We start from the raw sequence: 22,736 nt of genomic DNA on the forward strand, positions 1-22,736 counted from the left end.
TCATCCCAAGTTATTTCTAAGCATAGTAAAGATATTTATGCTTCAAAGCGTTTCTCTGTGTATATTTGTGTCTCTTTCCTTTCCATTCACATAATCTTGCTCTACCCCCATCTCATCCTTAAAAAGAAAAGAGATAAGTTTTCTTTCAATATTTTAGGACAAATTCTACCTTTACATAGAACACCTGAGAGCTAAATTTAACCCTTTTATGTTGAAAAAATCATTTTTAAAACAAATAATGATGCTATCATGCATGTCCTCCCCTCCAACACACATACACACACACACACACACACACACACACACACACACACACACACATACACTACTTCATAGGCTAACCCAATGTTCTATATCTGTCAGATATATTGATGAAACCCATATATTGTATACAAATATCCAATTTGTGTACATTTTCTATATTTTTCTATATTTTCTATAATTAGGTGTAATTGTGATAGATTATTTTTATAATGATGTATATTAAAAAGTCCACTGGCAAAAGGCAATATGGAAATATCAATACATATGCCATTTAGATCATTACAAGCTAATTTAAATCTCTAAAACTTCTCCATTTTATGTTATTCTCTCCTCTGAGTAAGTGTATATCCTTTTGAAAATCTAAAAAGCCCTATCTGGCTTTCTCTAAAATCCTAATTTTCTCTTTGTTGGTTTTAGGAAGATGGGTGAACTGTCATGCACATAATTTATTTAGATTTCCTCAAGGTGTTGAATATTCCTGATATCCTTTTTGATAAAATGGTATTATTAACTTTTAAAAAATATATAATTTTTTTAATCGCATAAAAGGCACTGTCATAGATTCTGGGTAACAACATTAGGGGCATTATCTGCTTGAATCCACAAAGGATGTTCTTTGATGGGTGGATGTCTATCTAAAGAAGTCTTCAAGGGAATCCTGCAAGATTCTGTCCTTGACCCAGTCCTATAAGTCATTTTTATAATTAACATGGGAAGTCATAGAAATTAGTTATAATTAAGGATGTAGAGTTGAAAAAAGTAGCTAGTAATCTGAATAATAGAATTAAGAGTTTGGAAAGAACATAAGTTTACAACGTGAACAAGATGACATTTAATGGGGAAGATACATTAACCTTATACATAGATTTGGAAAATTAGTACAAATTCAGGATAATAACCAGATAATTCCATGTGAAAGACTCACTTGTTTTAGTTTACAAGAGATTCAGTCAAACTTGTAAAAAACACAACTAATTATTTTCTATATACAAGCAAATTTCAAGGATCCATGATTTCATCTCTATAGATGCTCCTTTTAGACTACCTTTGTTATGAGCCCTGAAAAAAACAAAACAAAAACTAGCCATATAATAGTATTCTGGTGCTAAACCTATCCAAACTTAATTAGACTGTTATTTGAAACACAGATAAACAACCCATCCTCGTGCCTTTTTATATTGGGGAAGACCTTGTAGTGATTGTTCTGGCTTTTCTCCCTTTAATGATGACACATCAGAGACTTACAAGAAGACTTAGAGGAAGAATCAAATGATAGTCAATATAAATAGACCAAAAAAATGCTAAAGATCACTTCTCACTTAAAAAATGTTTTGATTCTACCTGCAACCTAATAATTTCCTTATTTTTAATATTCCCTTTTTAGCCAATTCTTTCTTTTTACTAATTCCTGTACCTCTTGATGATATAATAGGAAAACACCTGAGGAGACAGTGGAGAAAATGATAAAGGCTTTATTAGCCTTTTGTCTTTTCCAGGTTAATGCCAATCTCTGTTATTGTGGATAATTTTGTGTCTTTAGATTGTAAGCTCAGTGTCTCAACAACTTGTCTTCTTTCTTGCCATTGAAATTTTTTGGACAAGTCTTGGAATATGTTTGGTAAAAGGCCATTTTCCCTAGTGACTTGGTGGTAAAGAAATGAATTGCTCTCTGCTGTGGCATTTTGAAAAAGGTGATCAGCTGCTTTTTACTGATGAGAATATATCAGAGGAATGCCGCCTTGGAAAAGGCCACCTCCTTTGCTTAAGAAGGTTACTTTCACTCGAATTATGGAATCCTTTTTATTGCCTCAGATGAACAATGGTGGATATCTTCTTGGTTCTTATATCACCTTCGCTGATGAAATGACATTACTATCCCACTTAGCAGTCTCACTCGGCTCTTTCAAATTGGAATTGCTTTGTAGATTTCTGGATCCATTTTGTATTCTTTTCACTGTTTCTGAGGAATCACTAGTGCTCTAGTAAAAGCACTTAGAGGGTTGCAGCTTTCCTTGCATCTCATTATAAATTTCTGTCTTATTAATGCCTTTCCCTTCATGTTATATTAGTAATTGTTTTCATGAATGCCACAGAGAAATGTAATGGTATTATCACCTTTCAAATTACATTAGTGAAAATAAATAAAATGTATATCAGGATAATGAAAAATTGCTAATCCAACATTGAAGTGTAATGAAATGATTATTGTTTAACATTGATTGAGCACCAGTAATGTGCTGGGCACTGAATAGAAAGCCAGGGACACGTGAGGGAGTCTACTAAACTAGAACACCATTGTGAAGAGCTATTTAATGATTTACCAGGTAATTTGGGTATATAATGATTTCATTGCTTTTTAAAATTAAACTAATTATCTCCTTATATTTAATTGGATAATACATATAGACTTGAAAAGAACACTCCCTGTTATATTATCAGTTGTCTAGCTGGTCCTTTTTCTTATTTTTTAAGGAAACATACAAAAAGTTAAAACTGCAGTTACTGTTTTTTTTTTTTTTTTATCTATGAACTAAAACTGTTTTTGTTTGCTATAAGTAAAATCAATGTTAATTTCCTCCTTATTAACACAACTTGTATTGCATGGTGATTTATCTCTATATATAGCTGATATTTTTATTAATCTGAAATGTGCTTGTGTTTTGACTTCACAAAAACATAGGCACAAACCTCTTATAATTGGCCATATCCCGCTGTTGATTTTTATACTTACCTCTTAAATTATTTAAAAGGGGTGTTTCACATGTGGATTGATAGTCGGTTATGATCATGGGGTAATGACTACTGCTGAGAGTTGGATTCATATATTTGAAAGTTTATATATTCATGTTTCTTTCTTTCTTTCTTTCTTTCTTTTATTTTATAATAACTTTATATTGACAGAATCAATGCCAGGGTAATTTTTTTTACATTATCCCTTGCACTCGCTTCTGTTCCAATTTTTCCCCTCCCTCCCTCCCTCCATCCCCTCCCCTCCCCTAGATGGCAAGCAGTCCTATATATATATGTTAGATATGTTGCAGTATATCCTAGATACAATGTATGTTTGCAGAACCGAACAGTTCTCTTGTTGCACAGGGAGAATTGGATTCAGAAGGTAAAAATAATCTGGGAAGAAAAACAAAAATACAAATAGTTCACATTCATTTCCCAGTGTTCTTTCTTTGGATGTAGCTGTTTCTGTCTATCATTTATCAATTGAAACTGAGTTAGCTCTCTTTGTCAAAGAAATCCACTTCCATCAGAATACATCCTCATACAGTATCGTTGTTGAAGTGTATAATGATCTCCTGGTTCTGCTCATTTCACTTAGCATCAGTTCATGGAAGTCTCTCCAAGCCTCTCTGTATTCATCCTGCTGGTCATTTCTTACAGAACAATATATATATTCATGTTTATATAATTACATATATAGGCATGTACATTTATATCTATATTTTTCTATCTAAAATACTACTGAAGTAAAAAAGAGCCAATCATACATACAGAGAAACATATATATCCAATTCTCTGGTTTATAGTACTTTTCCATTCCTTTGAAACTCACTTCCCCTCAAAAAAACAAAACAAAACAAAAAAAACAGTCCTATGAGTATAATTGAAATTGATTTCATTTGTTGCAGGATATTGAGCAATCTAGTCATCACTATTTTTTTTTTATATATTAGATTACATGTTACAATTTACTTTTTAAAATTTAAAATCTAACTTATGTAGATTCAGTAGCCAGTTAGAAATAATAATTCATAGATTTTTTTTTTCCATTTAGTAATGAAATCTAATATATTCCTTGAAATATTAAACTGGCAATGAAAAATATTTATGTAATAGAAGATATGTATATTTGGAAAAGGTGGTTTTTGGAGTTATATTACAATTAACTGATATTTACAAATATGAATTAAATGATCAATCATTTATCCAATAAATGTTATTTAGGTATATACCATATGCTGAAAAATTAAATGCATCATGACTAGCGGAAGCTGAACCATCTTATCTTCAGATATGTAGTTTTGTCATAAGGTTTATAAGGACTCTAATAACTGAAATGGAAGAAGTTGAATTGGATTACACTTAGCACTTTTCAAAGGTAATGATGATATAAGAGACATGAGACTTTTTGTTTCCAAATTTCGGAATGAAACTTGGACCTTCTATTTTTAAAGTGTCTTAGATATTTTAAAAAGTACTTTATTTTTCTTATGATTGCATAAATGCCCACATTGCATAAACATTTTAAATGTATTTTATTAAGTAGACAATAAAATTTTATTATGTTTTTGTTGGTATTACTAATATTCTATGAATGATAGTAATTAAAATTGATTAATAGTGATTTAAAATGATTAAAATGTTTCTTTGAATTTGCTATTTTACATTTTCAAAGAACTTGAGAATCAACATTTTCCAGTGATGACTCTGGAAATACCATTTCCATAAAACTCTTTTTAAATATTTTTTTTTCCTAAAAATAGTAGGTACTTAGTAATAGGTACTCTTTGCCTCTACCATGGGTAGAGTAGTAGGTTTCTCTCCTCCTCGTAGGTCTGGTTGAAAAGCCTAAATGATCATTTATTAAATATTTCTGAAGGTCTATAGTCTAATCTTTATAGATCTCATAAATATCCAAATAGACTTTATGAGCATTTTTTGGTAGGATGATAAACCCCCCTTCTTCTAGTATCTGACATCTTTTTTTATTATGTCATTTCCCAATCAAGTTTTTGTTTCTGTATTCTGATTAGGGAGATGTAGTCCCAGAACATTTTTTATTGATATATAAATAAACTAATTTGAATTTTAAAGCCAAACATGCTTACATTTTTGATAATTTTGTGGAATTCATGTTTTAAGTGTGATGGAGATCCACCAAAACTAATCAATTCCTTAATTGAGTTCATGCTATTTCTATTCATTATGTGTAATGGGCTGAGGCTTGAGTTGATGCACTGAGGTTCCAAGCACATGAGGCTAAATAGTAATTGGACCATACTCTATTAATATATAAGCTTGGAGAAAGAATGGCCCCGCCCACTCTTTGTGCAAGTTCTGATGTGTTGTATAGGAAATGATGATTTTGGTGGGTGGAGGCAGGGGAGTGGAAAAGGAAGGGGAGGAGAGACTGCTTGCTTTTGCCATTGCTACGACTTTTCTGTTTGTTTCTCTTCTTCTTTTTGCTTTTGCGAACAGCTAGCAGAGTGAGAGAGCTCTGAGCTCTCCCCCCCTTCCTAAGATGTAATGGACTGAGGCTTGAGTTGATGCACTGAGGTCCCAAGCACATGAGGCTAGATAGTAATTGGACCATACTCTATTAATATATAAGCTTGGAGAAAGAATGGCCCCGCCCACCCTTTGTGCAAGTCCTGATGTGTTGTATAGGAAATGATTTTGGTGGGTGGAGGCAGGGGAGTGGAAAATTATGAGATTAGATTTACCTTTTCACAGAGGTGAACTATTGAAAGAGACAAAGATGGGACAGATAGGGGAAGATTACCTAAATCCTTAGAAGAATAGCTGAGATCTCTCCAATTTACTTGAAGATTAGTTAAGAAGTTTCTTTTCTTTGACGTTTATCTTGAAGTGACTGTGGGTTCTTCTGTCCCTTAAATAAAAAAACTGTCATTTTGATTTTTCCGTATTGGTAGTGCTTTTAGTACATATTTCTATAGTTATTTTTGGAGTTCTTCTTTTTGAAAGTGTTTCGTTAATTTGTCATTGTCATTTTCCATTGGCTATTATTATATTATTATTCTAGAAATTCTACAGCTAGAGCAGCAAAATTTATAAACAATGGTGACTTATGATGTGGCCAGGTTCTCACAGAAGTAAAACTTGAACCTAGAGTTTCCAATTCCTATAAAAATATTTTATTTTTTTCTAGTTATTCATGTAAAAACAATTTTTAACTTTAATTAAAAAAAAAATGTTTGGTTCCAAATTCTCCCTTTCTTTCTTCCCCTCCTTATTGAGGTAGGCATTTTGATGTAGATTATACATGTATAGCCGGGTGAAACATTTCCAAATTAGTCATGTTGTGAAGGAAAACATAGACCCTTCCAAACCCTTCCTCTTCAAAAAAAAAAAAAAGAAATCTCAAAAATAAAGTTTTTAAAAGTATGCATTCAGATGCCATCAGTGCTTTCTCTGGGGTGGATAGCATTTTTCATCTTAGGTTCTTCTGAATTGTCTTGGATTATTGTATTGCTCTTATTATATACACTGTTTTTCTGGTTCTGATCACTTCATTTTGCATCAATTCTTGCAAATTTTCCTAGGTTTTTTTTTTTAATCATCCTGATCATCATTTCATATAGCACAATAATATTCCATCCCAATCATATGTTATAATTTGTTCAACCATTCCTCAATTTATGGGCATCCCCTCATTTTCCAATTCTTTGTTACTACAAAAAGAACTGCTATAAAAACATTTATAGTTATATATACATAATATACATATAATATATATATACTATATAACATATATATTATATGTATATATATATAATATAGTATATTATTATAAGTCCTTTTCCTTTTCTTTAAAAAAAAAAAAAAAAGATCTTTTTGTAATATAGACCTAATAGTGGTATTGCTAGATCAAAAGGAAGGCAAAATTTTTATAAGTTTTTGGGCACAGTTTCAAATTGCTCTCCAGAATAGGTGAATCAGTTCATAACTCCCCCAACAATGATATTAATGTCCCAGTTTTCTCACAATCCCTTCAAAATCTATCACTCTTTTTTTATCAAAATACTAGCTAATTTGTTAGATATGAAGCAGTATCTCAGAATTGTTTTAATTTACATGTCTTTATTCAATAGTGTTTTAGAGCATTTTTTGCTTATAGTTTTGATTTCTTTGTCTGAAAACTACTTGTCCATATGTTTTGACTATCAATTGAGGAATGATTTATATTATAAATTTGACTCAGTTCTCTATGTATTTGAGAAATGAAGATTTTTATCAGAGAAATTTGTTTTACATTTTTTCAGTTATGATTACTGTCTCCATACCTCCATACAATCTTCCCTCCTATTTGTCCTTTTTTTCTTTCTGTCTCTCTCCTTACTCCTCTGCTCCTTGTCTTTTTCCCTCCCTCCCACCTTTTACACTGTCTCTCCTCGAAACTGGTTTACTTTTTGCCATTGTTTTCCCCAATTTGCCCTTCCTTTTACTACTACTACTTTTCCTTCTTTTATTTCCTTGGAGAATAAGATAGATTAATGTACTTGGGTGAGTATGTATGTAATTTCTTCTTTGAGCCCATTCTGAGAGTAAGGTTCAGGTTTAATCTACCAACTCCATCTCCCCATCTATCCTTCCAATATAAATGGTCTTTCTTACATCTTTTATATACATTGTCTACCCCATTCTACTGCTTCCTACATTCTTTTCCCAATTCATCCCTCTTTCCCACTTCTTAATTTTATTTTTTTAAAGATATCATCCTGTCCTAGTCAACTCATACTTATGTTTAAATCCTTTTAACTGCCCTAATGATGAAAAAATACATAGGAGTTGTAAGGAATATCTTCCCATGTAACAATGTAAACTATTTTATTGAATTGAATCCCCTATGAGTTTCTTCTTATACTCTTGTTGAATCTTGTATTTGATTTCTCCTCCTGAGGCAATTGCGGTTAAGTGACTTACCCAGGGTCACACAGCTAGGAAGTGTTAAGTGTCTTAGGCCAGATTTGAACTGAGGTTCTTCTGACTTGAGGGGTGGTGCTCTTTCCACTGCATCAACTAGCTGCCCCTGAGTCTTGTATTTGAAAGTCAAATTTTCTACTTAGCTCTCATATTTTTTTCAGGAATTCTTGAAAATTCTCAACTTATTTAAATATCAGTTATTTCCCCCTGAAGGATTATTGGTAGATAATAGTTGATTATTATTTTAGCTACTTTGCCCTTTAAAATGTCATATTCTAAGCTCTCTGATCCTTTAAAGTAGAAGCTGCTAAATGTTGCATTATCCTGACTATGGCTCCTGACTATATTTGAATTGTTTTGTTCTCACTGCTTGTGATATTTTTCCCTTGCCCTATGAGCTCTGTAATTTGATTATAATGTTTCTGGGAGTGTTCATTTTGGGATCTCTTTGAAGAGGTGAGCAATGAATTCTTTCACTTCCTATTTTACCCTCTGATTCTAGAACATCAGGACAGTTTTCCTTGATAATATCTTGAAAGATGATATCTAGATTTTTTTTTTTAAGGTAGTTCAATAATTCTTAAGTATTTTCCAGGTTAGTAATTTTTTCCAATCAGCTATTTCACATTTTCTTCTAATTTTTTTCATTCTTTTGATTTGTTTTATTGTTTCTTGATGTCTCATGAAGTAATATACTTTCTCTTTTGCCAAATTCTAATTTTTACATAATTATTTTATTTAAACCTTTTTCCCCCCCATTTGTGCAATCCTGCTTTTTAAGGAGTTCTCTTCAGTGTATTTTTATACATATTTTCCCATTTGGTCAGTTTATTTTGTAAGATAGTCATCTCTTCAGAAGATTTTTTTGTGCCTTTTTATTTAATCATTTTGCCTATTTCTTTTTTAAAAAGATGTTATTTTTCTTTAGAATTTTTGCTCCTCCTTTACCAAACTATTAATTCTCCCTCCCTCCCCCATGGTTTTCTTGCATTACTCTCATTACTTTTCCTAATTTTTCCTCTACTTCTCTTACTTGGATTTTTAAAATTCTTTTTGAACTATACCAGGAATCCTTTTTTTGAACCTGAAACCACATTCCTTGAACTTTTGAATGTAGTAATTTTTACTTCATTTTCTTCTTGCATTTATATTTTGCTATTCTTTATCACCATAGTAATTTTTTACAATCAGATTTTTTTTTGTTGCTGTTGTTTGCTCATTTCCCCAGCCATTCTCTTTTCTTTTAGCTTAATGTTAAAATTTGGGTTCTGCTGCTGATTTCAGAGCTGGTTCTGGGTATCTCTATTGCCAAGGTCATGTGATCTACTGACAGTTGTTATCACTGCTCTTCTCACCTGCGTTCTGGGCTGTGAGCCACCACAAACAGTCTTTTCTGACTTGGAAGTAGAAACAGGGACTGTGCCTTTTTTCTGGAAATGCGACCTGGAGTATGGGCAATGCAGCAGAATACTATTCTATGTGTCAGCAAAGGGTTCCCTGTAATCTCCTTATAAACAGTTGTCTAACTCCTTAGCATCTGTGTCCTGAGAGTTCCAGAAGCCACTGCCACTTCTGATTAGTTACCCCTGTGGTCTGTTGCTGGGTTGCCAGACTCAGCTTGTTCTGGATTAAACCCGTTTCACTCTCACCCCAGTGAGCCAGACCTTTCCTGTTGACTTTCTAAGTTGTTTTAGGCTGTAAAATTGTTTCATTTCATCTTTTTGTTGGTTCTGACACTTCAGAATTCATTTTGAGGTGTTATTTCAACATTGTTTGGAGGTGAATTTAGGAGAGTTCAGTTTAGTCCCTACTTCTTTTCTGTGAATTTGGCTTCTTCTTTCTGACTCTTGAGGACAGTACTGTTTCACTATGACATGTGTCCAGTGATTTCATTTTCTTAGAGGACTTAACAATAGGAAATGGGTTTTAGGTTAGGAAAATTTTTGGTTAGGGTTGCAGAATCTTTGAAATGGATTATTAGCAGTTCCTGGCTTGAGAAGAGTACAGAATAAATTTAATAATCAAAATTAAGCGTAAAAGCAAAAGTTATGCATTTGATTTATTTATATCTCTTTCCATTGCTTTACTCTTCTACATAAAGCATTCCTTTTTGCTCATCCTAGAACCTAGTAACAACTTTTCCCAAGTATTTAGTCCATTGAAAAATCTTGTCATTTCTTCAATCATATTTTCTTTATTCTCTGTTCCTTATGTTTGGCTTACACATAATTTGTTGCATGCTGTCTCATCAAAATGTGTACTTCTTGAGGGCTAGGGCTGTTTTTGCCTTTCTTTGAATTCCCAATTAAGAAATATTAAGTTAACACAAAATTGTTTATTTCACACTCTAGACAATGATGAGTATAATAAACTGAGAACTTTTTTTTTTTGAAAGTGTGTCATTTTTGACTCTGGAAGTATTAACACAGTTCTTATTTAATGCATATTCTAATATTTTGTAATTATTTTGTACAGTTTCAAAAGTTGACATGTATTTCCTGATTGATAAATGGTCAAAGGATATGAATAGACATTTTTCAGATGAAAAAATTAAAGTCATTTATAGTCATATGAAAAAAAATGATGAGAGAAATGCAAATTAAGACAATTCTGAGGTTATGCTTCCTACCTATCAGATTGGCTAAGGTGGCAAAAAAAGATAATGACAAATGTTGAAAGGGATGTGGGAAAACTGGGGCATGTTGTTGATGAAGTTGTGAAATGATATAGCCATTTCGAACTGTGTCCAAAGGGTTGTAAAACTGTGCATAGCAGTGTCACTACTGAATTTGAATCCCAAAGAAATCATAAAAGAAGGAAAAGGATCCATGTGTGCAAAAATATTAATAGCATTTCTCTTTGTGGAATTGAAAATTAAGTGGAGCCCATAAGTTGGAAAATGGGTGAAGAAGTTATGATATATGAATGCAATGGAATATTATTATTCTAAAAGAAATGAAGAGCAGACTGGTTTCAGAAAAATTTGGAAAGACTTACATGAAATGATGCTGAATGAAGTGGGCAGAACCAGGAGAACATTGTACACTAATAAGATTATGTGATGATCAACTATGATAGATATAACTTTTCTCAATAATTTAATAAGTTGTCTCATTGCATATGGTGAATTTACTAATGTAATTTTCAATTCTATTTTTATCTTTGCATTCTCTTGTAAGTTCCTCAAAACTATGAATTGTGACCTTTCTTTGTTTTTAATTTTCTTCATTATATATGAGTTTTCATAGTTTCCTTTGATAACATATACTAATGTATCATTGTTCTAATAGCACTGCAATGTACATAAGTTAAGCCTTTTCTTCTTGGCCTGCTGTGGTACCCCTTCTTGTACTTCAGAAATGCCTCAGAGATGCACGTTTCCTTTGGGTTTTGTAAATTCTGTTCTTTTAGGATGTCCTGCTGGATAATAAACTCTAGGATGTCAAGGACAGGGTTATATATCTCTTTGTATCTCATAGACTATTTCTCCTTACTTAGTAGGTGATCAGTAAACATTTGAATGAATAAGGCTTATTATTACCAAGACTTAAATCATTTTTTTGATTTCTCCAGACCTGGTTCAGTTTTTTCAACATTTGTGGGTCCTAGGACAGATTAAAGCTTTGGAAAGATCCTTAGACAGGGTTTTAAGTTGTATTTTACCTATGTCAAGAAATTTATTTCCATCCACTAAAAGGGTAAGAAATTGAGTAGATCAAGGATACCCAAACATAAAATAGAGATGTGAGTTCAAGATTTTTAGTTCTTCATCAATGCTCTAAAAAACTAAAAATACTGAATTTTTTTTCTATTCCTTGAGTATATTGCAATGTTTTTTAAAAAAAATAGGTGCTCAGTAGTCACTTAATAAGTGAATGAAACTTCCAAAGTGAAAGCATGTACATTGGTATTCTTCCCTACCACATTCTTTAAATGTGTACATTTTTGAGGTTTAAATCTTTTTGGTGATTTATTATTTTTAAGTGTGGGTAAGCTCACAGTTGATCACATAGCTTCTGTTTTGTTGAAAATGTATAGTATTTCAAAGGTCAATACTGTTTCAAAAAATGTTATATAGTATAAAACTTCATTTGAAGTCCAATAGCTGATCTCTCAAGATATTTATTTAGACAATATTGTATAAATATACATCATTACTTATAGGAATGGTTATATATCACATAAGTTTTGATTTAAAGCAAGTAGACATTCTGGCCTTTAAAGAAATGTGACATGAATATTCGATTGTTCCAGTAGAAAGAAAGTTAAGATGTTTGAATATTTGAATATTTAGATAGAAAAGGAATTGTGCTTTTGCCTAGGATATGGTATGTGGCAAGCTTTAATTAAAAGTTCCCCAAATATTTTAAATAATCTAGTAGATCCCGATTGAAATCGTTTATCATTGATAGATTGATGAATGAAGGCGTTAACAAATACATATATATTTAAATAATTTTATTAGTCCTGAAAATTCTTCTGATTGCTGTTTAAAGTTGAGGGATGTTCTTTTAATAGACTATAAAGCCAGATCCTTTTTACTTTAAAGCTGTCAAATATAGTTAGTTTGTGTCTCAGAGGCCAATCTATCCCATTCAATACCTGTGCTAATTTTTATAAGTAGTTTGTTGATTCTGATCAAATAATAGCAGTTTTTATTTAAAACAATTGCAATTACATTTTGAAATTCCTGAAACTGTTTTGGGCAATATAGTGATTGGTTGTGGGTATTCATGGATATAAAACTACAGGATCTCAAAGGAATGTTTCTGCATTTTAATTTTATGACCCTTTATGTTAATATAGAACTGTTACTATGAAGTACATTAAGTAGGAGAATAAAAATGTGGATTTTCCTATTGGTAGTTTTGTTTTCAGAATGCTTTGTGATACAGAGCATTTTGTAAACATAAAAATTATCTTTGTCTCTCTATCTACCTATTAATTGATGCTGCTTTTTTAATCTTTTAATTTTTATCAATGTATAATTAACTCAATTTCATTATTAGACACATTACTGAATAATGTTATTTTTTGACTCACTATTATATATATTACAGAGTCAATAAACTATTGAATATATTTTGAACATTGTATCTTTTGGTAAACTAATTTTTTTTTACTATCATGATTCACAGATGCATATATTATTCTTTTAGAGTCAGCAGTTCTTTTCTGTCCTTATTTCCTAGTACTAATTCCTTTACTAACTGATATATACAACAATGTTTTACTACCTAGCTAATGAGTAATTGACTGGTTGGTATTCAGATGGGACTCTCAAGTGTCAACATTTTTCTCTATGTAGCAAGGGAACAAACCTAGGTAGTTTTCGGGAATGGGGCAGCAGAAAGGCAGGAAAAATAAGGAATTCCTGGATCAGAAAATAAGATATAGAACTTCATATTTTATACCATTCTGAACTATAAACATCTATAATCTAATGTGACCAATGCTTAATAAACAATAAGATAATATACACATTGAATTCTATTTTTGATAGATAGAATTATGTCATTCTGATAGAAAAATACCCATTGTCAATGAAATATTTGAAATACAAACAAATAGTTTCTAAATAAATGAGCATTTCAGTTATGTAATTTAATAGAGCTTAGAGATATCAATATCATTTGAGGAGTATAAAACATATATGTGTATATATATGTATGCATGTATATAAATACATATGTGTGTATGTATATACACACACACACACACACACACACACACACACCCATATCTCTTCCTATATAGCTACATCTATTTATATGTGTGTGTATGTGTGTATATATGTATAGTCATTTGCATGCATGTTTACATGCATTTATGCATATAATATTATACACAAGTGACATACATATTGGTAACCATAGACTTCTTCAAAAGTTGTAGAGAGAGAGATGTTTTCCTTGTAATTCATGTATTTACAGCAGATTTTTGATCTGTGAATGATCAGAATAAATCTTTTCTTTCTTAGAAATCTTCATATAAATTTACCCCATAAATTTATAAAGAGTAGTTGGAAGAACATAGTTCATCTTTAGCATAGTTTAGAAATATAAATTTCAATCCATAAACATGTTACACTCCACTTGTGCTGACTTAATGTACTTACTTTATTATATAAACTAGTGAAATAATCTTTTTAAAGTTACATTTTAAATGATTTTTAAAATAATTATATTTGAAAGAATCTTTGTTTTAAAACACTTATATTCTTACATATTTAGAATGTTCATGTTTAAGACTACTTTTGAACTATGTGTTTAGATTTAAATACAAAGCCAGATTTTAACAACTTATGTTTTATTATTATTGTCATCAACGTCATAACCCTAAAAAGGGAAAGTTTCACAATTTCCTAAATAAGAATGAAATGATTTTTACATCAAGAACTACAAATAATCAGGATATAATAGATGCAAAGTTTGTTAAAACCTCTCATGAACCACTCAGATCTTTGTCTTGTGTCATTATATATCTATGAAATGAGTAAAGGATTTGAATAAACTTCAGGGAAAGAAGAGTCATACTCTAGTATTTTTATGTATGTTATTTGCTTTAAAGGTTAATCTTGCCTTAAAACTAAGCAGATTAACTTAAATTTGAAGATTCATGGAGCAGTAGTTTTTTTTCTTGGGTTCTTGGTATATCAAAATGGGAATCTGTCCTACAACAAATCTGATACTTTATTCTTCCCCTATGAATAGAAAAAAACTTTTGGTTTGTATTCTTTTAAGCATGCATAGTAATAAGATATATTAAGTTGATGAAATAAGCTTTTTCATTTAACTTGCTCAGAGATGTTGGTACATCTATTTGAAATCTGCTTATATTTTATAAACCTTTATTCTTAAAACAACAACAACTCAGCTTCTTGCACGCCTCCACACTTTCATTTAAAACATATGTCTTTGTATTGGTAGAAGTTTACTTTAAAATGTGAGGAGTGTTTCTATTCCAAAGGGGTTGGATTTTCTGCCCCTCCCCCTCTTTTAAATGGGAAAAAGCAGACATTGAGACAGATAATTAAATGTTGTTTTTGTTCTCCCTTTTTTAGGCCATCCGCTGCACACTGGTAAATTGCACGTGTGAATGTTTCCAGCCTGGGAAGATTAACCTGAGGACCTGTGATCAGTGTAAACATGGATGGGTGGCACATGGTGAGGGAATTTTGGGCTTTACTTCCTGTTTTGATTATGTTTCTCTCTGTGTGTGTGTGTGTGTGTGTGTGTGTGTGTGTGTGTGTGTGTGAGAGAGAGAGAGAGAGAGAGAGAGAGAGAGAGAGAGAGAGAGAGAGAGAGAGAGAGAGTTGAGATAGCAAAGTCCAGTCTGAATGGCTATGACTCCAAGTGTTGGTGGAAGCACTCAGTTCGATGCCATTTCTGTGTGAGGCTCACAGAGCATACTCTAGTCTCCAAGAAGTAACGCTATGCTAGCAGCTCTCAGCACAAGGGCCAGATGTTTATAGTATGGTTGATCTGCAGAGTTCATGTTGCACATAGCAGCAGCCTGATGGAAACTCAAACATACCACAGTCAGCCTTTCAAAGCCTGGATGTTAGAGTGGAATTGGCAGATATTCTGCCTGAGCAAAAAGACTTCTGAGGCTGCTCACCCTTATAATAGACTCAAGTAGCTGAATTCGCCCTACTAGATGTTAAATTGGGGGATAGGGGAGGAAGGAGCATGGTCTAAAGATGGGTAAGAGGGGATCTTTTTGGCTTGTATCTATGAAAATCATGTATAAAAATGAACCTTAATTTGTTGTGATATGGAGTAAAGAGTATACAAAGAAAAGGCTGGAATACAAGTTAGCCAGGTAAACAAAACAATTCCATTACACGTAGCTTGATTGTATTATGTTCAGTGGAAGTCTGTTAAATATCATTATAGGAAAAGTAAAAGCATTATTCAAGGATTGTGTTTTCTTCACCTAGATTAAATGGTCAAGGAACAGAAGAGGAGTGATTCTGATAAATAGGGTTCACAGAAGAAATCTATGCCCAAGATTAGTCCAGACATTCCAGAATATTGGCCCTAAGTGGGCATATTCTTCATTCCCTTGTGGTGCCAAGTATCCAGTAGGGTTGAATTTTTAATAAATTTCCTGTTATTCTAGCAAGATTTCTAGTCTCAACACAGAACCTCAAAATGCTATCTATTGTTGCTTCCTAATTTCTTGTTGTTGTATATATGGATGAGAGAAACTTCATTCATGTTAATACAAAGTGATAGAGGAAAGAATTATAAGTTGGAGGGGAGATATGCACATAATACTGCCAGAGCTGGAAATAGAATATTTGACAGAGATAGACACACTTCCTTTTTACAGACAGCAATGGAACATGTTTCTGTCCACATAATAGCAATGCAATAACTTGAAATAACACTGGGCTCATTATCCTTGCAGTTCATGATGTTGTCATTAGTTTATTTTAAGTATTATTTTAACTTAGTGATTCCCCTCTTAGTTTGAATGAATTAATGTATCTATTAATTTCCCTACTACTCTCTCTTCTCAATCTAGTTTACTAGTTTTGCTTAAGCATCAAGCTGTGACAATTGACCAAAAATGTCTTATTTCATAAAAACCGAATATTTTGTGGCAAATGGCCACATTTAATAGTTGGAAGTGATCAACTATAGTACTTTCAGTATTGAAACCAAATCGTTTTCTCAATCTCCCCATCAAGTTTTTTTCATTCAGTAGCCTACAGCATTCCTCTCTCCACTGTAAAAGACAAAAAAAACACCTTACTATTCCACAGTTTTGTTATTATTTTCTATTCCAGTTTCATCTATGGAAGTTGCACTAGAAAAGGTATAAATAAATTAACAAGAAAAAAATCTCCCATGGCATAAATTATTACTCAGAGAGTGACTATTTGCAAGATTATGCATGAGGCATATAACACTTGCAAACTTTACCTTACATTTTTTTTTTGTTATAACAAACCTTATATTTAGCACAGCATGCATAGTTATTGTGTTTGCACACTATATTTAATATGTGTTTTCTCAGATTTGATCAGCAAAAGTGAAAAAAGATTTAATCAATCTTTCTCTTTCTCTATGTTTCTTTATCCCCCTTCCTTCTTCTTCTCCCATTTTTTCCTCTCTCCTACCTCTCTCTTTCTCTCTCTCATATACAGACACACAGGTCTATATACATACATACATACATATATCTCTATGCAATTCAAAATGCACGTTCAGCTATGCAGATACCAAACTCTCCCTTACCTTCATTACCACATATATGACAGTGAGCAGTTGGCTCCTAGTCTTTGAGCTGGCGGTGGGGTTGAGAGTGCCCACTTTTCTTGCCCCCAGCATTCAAACTAATTGCTTCATCCCCTCCCCCTACACAGAAACCCTGAAATCATGTCTCCAATTATTTCTGCTCTGAGGTGAAACACAGCAGTCTTCTTTGGCTGTTTTACACACACAAGTTCTGAAGAAAAAAGAAAGAAAGAAGGAAAGAAAAGAAAAACAACATGATTTGGATTTTCTAGTAGAAGGTTTTATCTCAAAGTGGATGGGATAGAAACAAGATCACCGGAGCCCATTTCATAGAAGTGTTTTAGAGAAGCCCTGAATGCACCCCACCTGCTCTAGTGCTAGTAAAATATTTTTCTAAATTCTTGTTGCCAAAAAACTAAAAAAAATCCAAATCCCAAATTCAAGTATTCCTTTTAAAAAGTTGGTATTTCAAACCACATCCTGTGTAAAATCTTCTGAATATTTGTTTGAACCTTTTGACTAGATTCATCTTTCTTTCGAAAAAACATCCCTGATTTCTGTGTTTGAGAGTTAAATTTTATGGCTTAATGAAACAAGCCATATAGACATGTTTAGAATGTATATATTATATATATTGAGATTTATATGTATTTTTCACGTGCACACTGGGTGCATGAGCTTATAAGCTAGTTTTTTTTTTTTTTTTAAATAAACTAATTCTTTAGGACGGTGACAAACCTGTTTAATTTTTTGATCTTATCTGCTTTCTAAAAATTTTGAAAAAGACATTAAAAAGGTAACTGATTAATTCATTGTGTATTATAGCACCTGGGGTTTGAAATGACTCAGTGAATGTGGTTGCTGTTTAGAAATTACTTCCTTTAAGCAGTTTGAAAACCTGTTCTTGAATATTAATGAGTAATTCTCATTGAATTAATTAGGGATTTCCTACTTTTTTCATTAATGAATTTCAATTCTTAAACTTTAATATGAATCAGAGTGTTTTATGGTATACAACTTGAATTAAAACTTTTTTGTGTGAATGCAAAGCTTGTCCAATCTTGACAATTCAAACCATAATGAAGAGTATAGGTCAAAAAATAGCCTGGAAATGCAGTATTATGATATTTTTCTTGACTAGTTGGTACAGAGTTAATATATACTAAGAGGTTTCCATTTCCAGGAATTTTAGGGGAAAAAAGGTGGGGGGGCACCATGCTATAAGTTTTTTCCTTTTTTTCCCATTATTTTTCTTATATTTGCTTCCTTAATCTAAAATGATCTGTACCTCTTGAAAAAGAAAGGATTCCACAATTTCACATCTTTTCTATTTGAAGTGCCAAAAGGAAGATATCAATATGAGAACAGAGTTATCAAATGGTTCTTTTTGTTTCATAGCTAAATAGGCTCTGTTGATCTTGTTCCCTTGTTCTGCCAAGGCTTCATTCATGGGTGACATACAACATCCTCCTTTAGTACCAGAGGAGATTATATAATTCAACCCCCTCATTTCACAGATGAAGAAACTCTATGTCCAGAAAGACTGAGCAATTTGTCCAAGCACAAATAGGTAGTAAATGGCAGAACAATGATTGCCTAGGTCTTCTGACTCAAGAATCAGGGACCTCTTTACTATTCTACTGTCCTTCCTCTCATAGCCACCACTGTTTTTACAATATGTAATCTTTAGCATTGTACCCTTTTATAGAAGGGTGTTGAAACCTACCATTCATATACATTGAAATGCCTAATAGTACTACTCAGCTTTGCTTCCTTTCACTCTCCATTGAAATAAAATTCTATTACTTAGAACAGGAAAACTGTGCCTGCATTACCAAAAATTTCTTTTGCTTAAAAAAAAAAGCATTCACTCAGAATTATTTAAATGATGAGCTGTGAGTTTTTAAAGTATTTTATTTATATGTAGTTTTTATAGAAAAATATGTTTTGAAAAGTGTTACCTGAGCCACTTAATAATAGGTTAAGTTATACAAACTGTAGGTTAAGTGGAATTTTCATGACCTCCCTTTCTTCTTGCCTTTTCCAACTTAGTGACCTTTAGATATAGCCATGATCTCATTGGTATGGATCACAAGCTTTCCACATCTCATCCTGTATAATTCTTGTTCTTGTGTGTGTGTGTGTGTGTGTGTGTGTGTGTGTGTGTGTGTGTGTAAAAATACTCTATAAAGGATTAGAAGCTTTCCTCTGGAATTTTTTAATTTTTAACATTTTTTAGGCTTCAAAGCAGCACTTGGAATTTCCTCTTTGTTTTCACTCTTACTGTTCCACTTCCTTTTTTAGATATGGAAATCCTTAATTATGTATTTTCTATAATTTTCTAGGCTTAGGAATTATATACTACAATATCTTTCCTTTGCCCTGCTTTGCATATTTCCATTGGCTCACCTACAATTCTGATTCTTTTTCAGTAATAAAGGTTCACTTTCGATTAATGCTTTGAAATTTACAAAGTGCTTTTTTTTTTTTTTTTTACAACAATCTTATGAATTAAGTAATGAAATGTTATTATCTCTGTTCTACAGATAAGGAAAGTGAACTTGCCTAGTGCATAGCCAGAAATTGTGAGAGTCAGGAATTGAACCCAAATTTCTTGATCTCATGATTTTCAATCTCACTAGTAACACTATGTTGAGATGATAGTGTTTCCTTTTGTAGAAATTGTGAGCAAAAAAAGGTTAAGTGATTTCTATTTAAGTTTCAAAACTAGGAGGTATAAGTAAAGAATTGAAACTCAGCTTGTTTCAGATCCAGCAGTCTTTCTACTACTATGCCATGTAATGTTCAGACCTACAGTACTTAATGTTTCATTGTGGATTTCAATTCAAGTACTAATTATGCCCAAAGTAAATGCAGCCTTAGATATTATTATGAGATTATTCATAAAGAGAACCAGAAGGGGGTAGTTAGATGGTGCAATGGATAAGAGCACTGGATTTGGAGTCAGGAGGACCTGAGTTCAAATCCAGCCTCTGACATTTAACACTTCCTAGCTGTGAGATGCAGGGCAAGTTATTTAATCCCAACTGCCTTTCAAAAAGAAAAAACTAGGAATTTCCATTATATAATCATTTGTGAGACTCTAACTACAGTGTGATTAGTTTTATTATGGCACATAGATTCTCTGTCTATATGAACTTTTATTTTCAAAATCAAGGACTAAGTTTTTAATATGGCATTTCGCTTCTTGAAACAAAACAAAATATAACTTTTCAGTTCCTTTAGGAAATACTTCAGGATCCATGTAGCAAGATTTAAAGAAGACTCAATGTTTGAACACATAAATTTTCACTTACAAGAAATATTTGATTAATTAATGGAGAAATCAGAAAATGGTTCTTTTAGAAAACTTTTGACAATACTAAAACAACACTAATAATTTTGACCAATTACATGCCTTAATGACATAACAATGAGTACTTTTATCATCCTTAAACTATCATTGCTGGTTATTTGAGCCTAATGTGTTGCTTAATAAAAAAAGAGCTCCATGAAACTTCATTTCTAATGTTTCACTGTGGTCTTAGTTCTTAAGTATAGTCTGGGAGAGCCTACCCATTTGCAAAAGCTCTGAGGAAGGATCCAGTTTTAGATAGAGTGTCTTCATTTGAATACTAAGCTAGGTAAGTGCAGAGGCTTATTACCAAAAAGTTGGCAATAATAGGAGCTTTACAAATCACTAAGGTAAAGTGACTAAGGCTTCAGTTGTTATCCAGCCTTAATCACTGAATGGGTGTGACCTCAAAGTGAGACCTTTTGAAGATCCTATCTTTAAAAGGTCTCCCACTGCATCCAGATTCATCTCCAGTTGTCTTGATCTATATCTGGCTACTATTGGACACAGATGGCTGGAGGAGAAATGAAGCAGGTGACCTTGCACAGCCTTCCCACGCTAAATCCAGTTCACATACATGTCATGACATCACCTCCTTAATGTCACGATCCTATTCTAGAATGAAGGACAAACAACAATCTCTGTGAGTAGAGATGGCCCACAAACTGGAACTAGTCAGTTGGAAAACTTACTAACTTCCTGCCTCCCTGCCTGCCTTCCTCCCTTCCTGCCTTATTTCCCTTTTTCCTTCCTTCTCTCTGTCCATTTAAGATATCATACCCTTACTTACAGAGGCTCTTACAAGCTTTTTTTCCCCTTTCTTCTTTTGGATCCCTGACTTTACAAGATATCTTGTAGTTTACTGGCTAGATTTCTTTCTCAAGGTCCATGCTTCAAACCAAAACCATTTTGATTCTCATTGATTGACCACCAATAGGTTATTGTCTCTGATTGACTCAGATTGAATTTAAGTAGCAATTATTTCAGCTTTGGCAGAAATCCTGAGGGCCTTCCCCTCCCAGATTTATTTATTTATTTACTCAGTTAGTTGTTTGTTTGTTTGTTTGTTTATTTTTTGGGGGCGGGGGGGGGGGGCAGAACGGGAATAAGTAGGAGATTCTTTGCTACTCCATTTATACTTAGCCTTAAAGCACACATGTATAGGGTACAGCTGTGGATTATACATATAGACATTGTATAGATTATGTACATATCTATAGCTTATATATATATATATATATAGATAGATAGATAGATACTTGGAATAGATAGAAATAGAGATGAAATAAATTGGAGTTGTTTTCACAGAGATGTCACTAGTATTAAGGGGGTCCAGGAAAAGCTTCTTGCTGAAGTTGGAATGTTACCTGAGACTTGAAAGAAGCATTCAAGACATAAGGAATAGCTAGATGGACACTGAAATGACAGATAAATTGCATTGGATGAGGAATGGTTGAAAATATCATATTAGTTGTATCACAGAGGAGGTGAAAAGGGAGTAGCATCTATAAGGCTGCAATGATAGGTTGGGGCTCAGTTGTAAAGTTTGTGTTTGACCCCAGTGGTAATAGAAAACCAATGGAGTTTATTAAGCAGGGCATAGATTTGTGCTTTAGTAAAAATTTCTTTGGCTCTTAAAAATATGGATTGATGAGAAGCTTGAGGCAGGTAGATCAATTGAAAGAATATTGTAATAGTCCAGGCAAGAGGTGTTTTAATAATGAACTAGTAAGGCAGCTGTATGAATAGAAAAAAGGGAAGAAATAAAGTATTTGTGGAGATAAATGATTTGTCAATTGTTTGGATATTGGGATAAGAATTCAGGGTGGCAGAAATTTCAAAACTGGGGTTGTCTGGAAGAATAGTGGCAACCTTCACAGGAAAGGAATATAGAGAAATGTCAATGAATTCCAATTAGAGATGCATTTAGAACATCCATTTTTAAATTTCCAGGAGGTATTTACAATTTAGGAGAAAAACTAGGCTTGAATGTCTTGAATATCTAGATCTGAGAAATATCTGAAGAAAGATGATAAGTAAAACCATGGTAACCCATGTGCTTATGTAGTAAGAGAATAAAGGATCCAAGTCAGAGCTTTAGAGGTACCTCCCATACTGAGGAGGCATGGTATGGATAATGATTCAACAAAGGTGACTGAGAAGAAGCAGTCAGGTAGGAAGAGAAACAAGAA

General features: G+C 32.7%; 1 protein-coding gene across 1 annotated transcript in view; it reads left to right on the top strand.

Annotated features, from left to right (window-relative positions):
- The window catches only part of BNC2 (basonuclin 2), a 512,346-nt gene that overhangs the window by 332,445 nt on the left and 157,165 nt on the right, over positions 1 to 22,736 (top strand). The window contains exon 3 of the mRNA XM_051987091.1: positions 15,005 to 15,107. Coding sequence (XP_051843051.1) covers positions 15,005 to 15,107 — 103 coding nt within the window. The remainder of the gene's footprint in view (positions 1 to 15,004; positions 15,108 to 22,736) is intronic.

The sequence above is a fragment of the Antechinus flavipes genome, chromosome 1 (assembly GCF_016432865.1).
Source record: "Antechinus flavipes isolate AdamAnt ecotype Samford, QLD, Australia chromosome 1, AdamAnt_v2, whole genome shotgun sequence".
Classification (NCBI taxonomy): Eukaryota; Metazoa; Chordata; class Mammalia; order Dasyuromorphia; family Dasyuridae; genus Antechinus; species Antechinus flavipes.